The 6,752-nt window shown below is 29.6% G+C and overlaps 1 protein-coding gene across 6 annotated transcripts; it reads left to right on the top strand.

Moving 5' to 3' along the window:
* The first annotated feature begins 3,604 nt into the window (after positions 1-3,604).
* LOC107478786 (uncharacterized) lies at positions 3,605-5,987 on the top strand. Of its 6 annotated transcripts, none has more exons than XR_008006828.1 (4): positions 3,605-3,926; positions 4,076-4,199; positions 4,807-5,059; positions 5,672-5,987. XR_008006828.1 is itself a non-coding variant. In XM_016098913.3 (3 exons), the coding sequence occupies exons 1-3, from the start codon at positions 3,841-3,843 to the stop codon at positions 4,909-4,911; spliced, it is 315 nt and encodes a 104-aa protein (XP_015954399.3). In that variant the 5' UTR covers positions 3,605-3,840; the 3' UTR covers positions 4,912-5,987. The 6 variants fall into 6 exon arrangements, 1 of the variants encoding a protein (XP_015954399.3); XR_008006827.1 differs by having other exon boundaries at positions 5,460-5,987; XR_008006826.1 differs by having other exon boundaries at positions 4,807-5,100; positions 5,460-5,987.
* The last annotated feature ends 765 nt before the right edge of the window (positions 5,988-6,752 follow it).

Below are 6,752 nucleotides of genomic sequence, written 5' to 3'. Positions count from 1 at the left end.
TATTTCATATTTTTATGTAACAGTTTAAAATATTATTTTAATATAATCTTTAATATTATAAAAGTTTTTTACATAATAATTAATCTTAATGAATAAAAAATACTCATATTTTTGTATTTATATATTTTATATTTAATTATTTAAAAATAAAAGATTCTATTACCATTTAAAGTATTGCGTATTAAAGTATTATTATTTAAAGTATTTATTTATATACTAGGATATTCTGTATTTATTAGAATTTATCAATGTTCTTTTTTCATATTAGCCTTTGATTTTTATCTAACTAAATTTAATGGTCTATATAAATGTGGCGCATCCAATAAATATATAATTATTGTACTTATTTTACACATTCTCAAAAATAATAAATCATGCTAGGTGATTGAAAATTCGAAATACAAAATCAGCCAACAGTATGATAAGTTGATAACATATTAAAATATATATTAAAAATAGGTTAAATTATATATATATATATATATAATAGTCTATAATTTTTTATGTATATATAATATTTGTATAAATTAATTAACGGATTAATTTTTGAAGTAAAACTAAATTTTAAATGTGAAAATATATAGTTTAGTTTTTATCAAAAAAGAAATATTTGAATTTATTTGTCACCTTTTTAGGGAACTATATTTTCTTACCTTTCTTTTTTTGATCATATATATCAGGTTTTGTTAATTTTAAATTAGGCACGTGAGCTTCGCAATTTTGTCTCCACCCTTAGTAGTTAATACTTCAATTTGAGGTGAGTTTTATGGTGCCTTTGTTATGATATTTAAATTGTCTAACTTTCTTTTTAAAATAAAAAATAAAATATTTAAAGTAAAAAAGTAAATTATATCAAATTTATTAAATATTATTTATTTATCTTTTTTAATAACTTAGATAGAAAGTGATAGACACTATAGTATTCACCTATATATATACACACAACAATGATTTCAGAGAGAGATATATAATTATAAAAACATCAATGGGTCTTTGTGCTCGAAGCATTTTCATGGTATGGCTTCTCCTTCTTTTTATGGTTCAATTATTATTATTAAGCAGCGGCGAATTTACACCAAAAATACATGTGACCATCCAAAATTATATGGAAAAGCATGAAGACTTAATAGTTCATTGTAAATCCAAAGAAGATGATCTTGGAGCGAGGCTGGTGAAGTATATGGATACATATGAGTTTGGATTCAGACTTAATTTTTTTGGTGGCACACTTTTCTTTTGTAGCTTCCGATGGCAAGGTGTGTGTCATTGGTTCGAAATATATAATGAAAATAGAGACTGGAAAAAATGTAAACAATGTATTTATAGAATATATGAAAATGGACCTTCTAGATATGTACCAAATAATACAGATATTTGGTATTCATGGAATTCAGATCGATGTTGATTTTTTTTATATAAATGTTTTGGATGATGGATTTACAAGATCACCACCAATAAAGATGTTTTTAATAAATAAATTCTCATTGAAATAAATTTGATGTTAGTTGAAATATGTGGTGTTACTTTATTTATTTATTATTTTATCTCTTCTCCTGGTCTTGATTTAGGTTGAGTGATGATTTTCTATTCTTCTTAAAAGTATCTTTAGTTTAATTTGGGTTAAAAAACTACTTTTTTAATTAAATTAAATAACAAAATATGTTGAGAAAATATTTTTTTAGTCAGTGTTTTGTCTTCATTCCATTTCTTTTTATTTTTTTGGCTTTCATAAACTCATAAATACCAATCATGTTCTTTGCATTGTGACGAGAAACATAATGAATACGTGTAATCATGAAATTAGACAATAACAAAATTTTGTATAATTGTTATTCAGTAATCAACTTAGAAAATGTGGTATATTAAGCCTATTACTGATAATTTTTTCAATCATGCTACATAAAGTTATATACACTAAAATTCTATTACTAAATCAACCACCAATAATAAGTTTTTCAATGCAATTCTTCTAAATTTTTTTATAGATATTAATTATGTATAATTTGTATTTTCTTGAAAATAGTTTTTAAGAGGACGAATTATATTGTACAATATTATGATGGTCATCTTTATTGTTACCACTACTAATTTCTTTTAAATATTATTTATTGTAATAATGCATTATTTTTTTTAAATTAAAATTGAGATTTAAATTCAAAATTTTTAAATAATAAAAAAAATTATATCATTTAAATTATAACTCATTTATTGACTTGTAATATTTCTTATAATAATAATGCATTATTACAAGAACATCACCTATGATATATATACTCTCAACATATTACAGTACATAGTATAAAGATTAGTTATTTAATTAGCAAGTATCTTCTCTCCACTCAGAGCAACTATATATTTATCATTGTTATAAGATACCTCCCTACATGGTCCATTGTTTGTTATACGCCAATTGCATTATTCACATTTTCCGTGTCCCTTTAATTTGTTGATCATATATGTCAAACCAATTATGACAAGCACCATTCCATTGAAATCTACAATAGAAAAGTAGTGTTCCACCAAAGACATTGTTTGAATATATTAACATCAATTAATTTTCCTCAAAATTATTTAACATATCTAAATATTTATTATAGAATATTACGTATTTATTATCTCAATTTTTTTAACACTAATAAATACTTTTTTATATTATATCATTCTATATAATTAGAATATATACAAATTAATTCTTTATTATTCTTTTTTACCTTTCTAATATAATATCAGAATCATAGTATCCTCACTACAAAAAAATTACCAAATATCATCAGATTTAACGACGGAATAAATCCAACAGTATAACCCTCGTCGATAATTATTTACCAGCGATTTTTTTGCGTCCGACGCTAATTTCCATCGAATTTAACGATGAAAAAGAGAAACTATGATAACCGAATTTGTTGAACGTTACTGTCGGATTTTGGTGCCATATTGTACGTCTCGGCGCTATTTTACCGCCAATTAATCCAATGGTAATGTCGATGGAAATTTTTTTGTGAAATCTATCTATTCTATTATATAAAGATTGGGTTTCTGCACTTAATGATGGAGCTGACGTGGCATGCTTCTGAGAGTATTTTTCGATTTATTTCTTTTAACTCATTAAATATAAGTTATTATGATAAACTAATTATATCAACTAATTGATTTGATTAGATATTTAAATATCATATAATTTATATCAATTTGATTTGGTAGTATATTTTAATTTATTTCTTTTAATGTTTTATTAGTATTTTTTAATTTATTAAATCAAATTTATTGTGTGTACTAATTAATTAATTTATAAGTCATTAAAATAATAAATCTATGAATAAAATAGACAACTGAAATATTTTTTTAACTAATAATTACATCAAATCAAATAATATATATTGAGTCAAACTCAAATTATGTAAATTAAGGACTAAATTAAGAGTCTGTTTAAAATCAACCCACCTCTTATGAACTTATCTCATGCACCATTCAATTTGAAGCGTTAGATTAGATTGGCAAACGATCTAATGGTTTATATTTAAATTATTATTAATTTATTAAAAATTACACTTAAAGATATCAACTCTTTTGATATTTTAAAATGGCCTAGTATAAAAGTTCATAACCAAACCCTTACTTGCTACAGCTGTGCGTCCCTGCCTCTTCCCTCTACCCACTTCCTCCGTCTTCTCCCTCAAACGATGAAATGATGGTTTCTTCCTTTCGGTCTGCCTTCTTCTTCTTCGCGATGTCTCTCTGCTTCTTTCTCTATTCACTATCCTCTGCCTTCTTCAACAACGACTCCATTTCATTTTTCTGCTCAATTTTCTCAAACCTTTTTAGAGTTTTGGTCAAAAGAGGATGGCCTTTAATGGAGCCTCCAGTTGGGAACAAGTTCCGTATCGGTCGGAAAATATGTGGCAGATTCTTTGGAAAGATCTATCTCGGTGAGCTTTCTCTTTTTAGGGTTTATCAGATTAATTTATTTTAATAATTTTTGTGTGGGTACCAATACTCAGACAAATGAAGAGGTTGTGATTAAGCTTGTGAGTACTCTGATCTACCTATGTTAATTTTGAAAAAAAATAATAATCAGGAGGGGCAGCTGCGGTTGCAAAAGGGAAGAGAAGGGCGGTGGAGGAACTAGTGGACAAGGCCACTCTTCAGAAGCAGAGACACATGATCAAGAGTCTGCTGCTAGGTCCAGGGAACGTAAACAGGTACTTACCCCCTTTTCCAAAAAATTTTTTAATAGAGTTTCTTTTGTTATATATTTTGATTTAATGTTTTAAAAAATGGAGATTCTTATGTGGTAAGTGATGTTCACTTTTGCTGGGAATCTCACTGTTGGGGGTTATAATTGTTGAGTTAAAAGGAACAGAAACTGAATTAAAATTGAGATTTTTCAATCTTATCTCTATAGCTTTAAATTACTTGTTGCAGCTTCTTGAGTTCGTCATTCCAGTATCCAATTGTAAAAATTGGTACAGAAGATCAATCTTTTATTGACTCTGTTATGGTGATGTGAAAATTGGTGATTGGATTTAGATCTAATTGATTACTGAATACCCATGAGCTATCAACAGTGAGTAGAATAAATTTAAACTTTGTAAAAATAAAAAGAGTTTATGAAAATGCCCAAAGACTTTTTATTGTGTTTTGTTTCTATTTTTTGCTTTAAACTAGTGGTATACTATGTTGCATATTTGCCCGAAGGCTTTTTTTATTGTGTTTTGTTTCCATTTTTTGCTTTAAACTAGTGGTATACTATGTTGCATATTTGCCCGAAGGATTTTTTTATTGTGTTTTCTTTTATGCTTGTTCCAGGATCTTGGTAATTCGAGAGGTGGGAAGTCTAGCTGCAATTTGATTTCAAACAGTTATAAGGTGATGCATGAAGTTCAACAACCTGGTACCGGAAAAAGTCAGTAAGATAGAAGTAATTTTTTCTCAAGTACAAATGCTAGTGCTCTCTACAAGCCTTTTGCAGCTTTATCTACAGGGATGAAGAGACTGTCTCCATATGATAATTCTGCTGTTGATGCTTATCCCAAAAAGATGAGGGCTGTTATAAATAAGGGTGAGTATGAAAGATCCAAAGTGGTTTCGACAGCCCAAAAGGTAGACGTTATTGCTTACCCACAAAATAAAATGGGTGAAAAATGCATGTATGATTCCATTATTAATGGTACCAACCAATATTGTGAAACATGGACGAAACCTCCCCATGTCACAACACGTTATTTTGAAAAAATTGAGAGCCAGATTATTCTTGTAATGATCTGAGTTCTGTTGGCAGTTGTAGTGTGATAGGTAGTTATAGTGGTGCCTTCAAATTGCCCAATAGACTTAGCATGATATTGGATGCCTTTGAAAATTGGTTATCCACTTAGCAGTTATTAGTGTAAATGAGATTAGATTTTAACATATGTCATAGAATTCAATTTGATTCACATGAAGCTTGGTGGGTTAAGTGGCAGGTAAGGACGATAGCAACTGAAGGAATTATTTCATCATATAAATGCTAAAGAGTGGTTGTCTGGAGTCAATGGTATGTTTTTAATTCATTAGGTTCTGAGTTCAAAACAATACCTTTTTATATGGCTAAACTATTTCCAAATCTTATATCGACCATTCTTAGATCTATAGGATAATTTAAAATCATTATTGATGTTATAATTCCTCCCTTCAGTAGATGAGTCTCCATGGATTTTTGAGGGTATTGGAGTTGCGTGACACTCTTCTGGCAGCCCGGATTTGCTAATGTTGACTCTAAAAGTAGCAACCCTTTATTTATCAAGAATTTTGAGGACTCTATTTTGTACGAGACTATGAGTGATACATGGGCTTATGTAGCTGTCTAAACAATTATTGCTTATCGCCGCTCTATTTTATCTTTGCCCATTGTAGGATAATAAATGAACTTTTGATATTTCTATCATGGTTGTAGCTGTATCGTTGTACTTTTAAAATCATAATTTGTTTTTCATACCCCTCATATTTCTCTTTATCATGTGCGATGGTGTAATAGTGCTCTGAGTTATTTCTACTTTCTTTTACTTGAGGGACAGAGGATAGTCCTTTTTATCTTTTGGCTGCATTTCCCTTATGCATGCTTGTTACCTCCTACTAGTGAACAATATGCAAACTAATTTAGCAAATAACTGTTAAAAGATCCCAGAGACCATTTTTTAAAACACCTGAAATTCCTTTCTGTTTCATCCCCTTAGGTTGGGTCCTATTAGTCCACCCTTTAATTTTTCATTAAATATTTTGTAATAGTAAAAAAATGTAAAAATTGGTCAACCTACAACAACAACAACAACAACAACAAAGCCTTGTCCCACTAAGTGGGGTCGGCTACATGAATCAAACGACGCCATTGTGCTCTGTCATGTATCATGTCTACAGTGAGACCGTTTACATGTAGATCTCGTCTGACCACCTCATGGATGGTCTTCTTAGGTCTTCCTCTGCCTTTCGCCCTTTGTCCATCTTCCATCTCATCCACCCTCCTGACTGGATGTTCTATCGGTCTTCTTCTCACATGTCCAAACCACCTGAGACGCGATTCAACCATCTTTTCCACAATGGGTGCTACTCCAACTCTCTCCCTTATATCTTCATTCCTTATTTTATCCAATCGCGTATGACCACTCATCCATCTCAACATCTTCATCTCTGCCACACTCAGCTTATGTTCGTGCTCCCCTTTAGCCGCCCAACACTCCGTACCATACAGCATAGCCGGTCTTATAGCGGTGCAATAGAAT

This window comes from Arachis duranensis, chromosome 3 (assembly GCF_000817695.3).
Source record: "Arachis duranensis cultivar V14167 chromosome 3, aradu.V14167.gnm2.J7QH, whole genome shotgun sequence".
NCBI lineage: Eukaryota > Viridiplantae > Streptophyta > Magnoliopsida > Fabales > Fabaceae > Arachis > Arachis duranensis.
This window is presented reverse-complemented; position numbering and strand designations above follow the sequence as displayed.

Bases quoted from the DNA above. Each gene is read 5' to 3' on its own strand.
- LOC107478786 (XM_016098913.3), top strand. From the start codon at position 3,841: ATGGCCTTTAATGGAGCCTCCAGTTGGGAACAAGTTCCGTATCGGTCG. The intron at 3,927-4,075 runs GTGAGCTTTCTC...AATAATAATCAG, and splicing joins CTTTGGAAAGATCTATCTCG to GAGGGGCAGCTGCGGTTGCA. The intron at 4,200-4,806 runs GTACTTACCCCC...TGCTTGTTCCAG, and splicing joins GGTCCAGGGAACGTAAACAG to GATCTTGGTAATTCGAGAGG.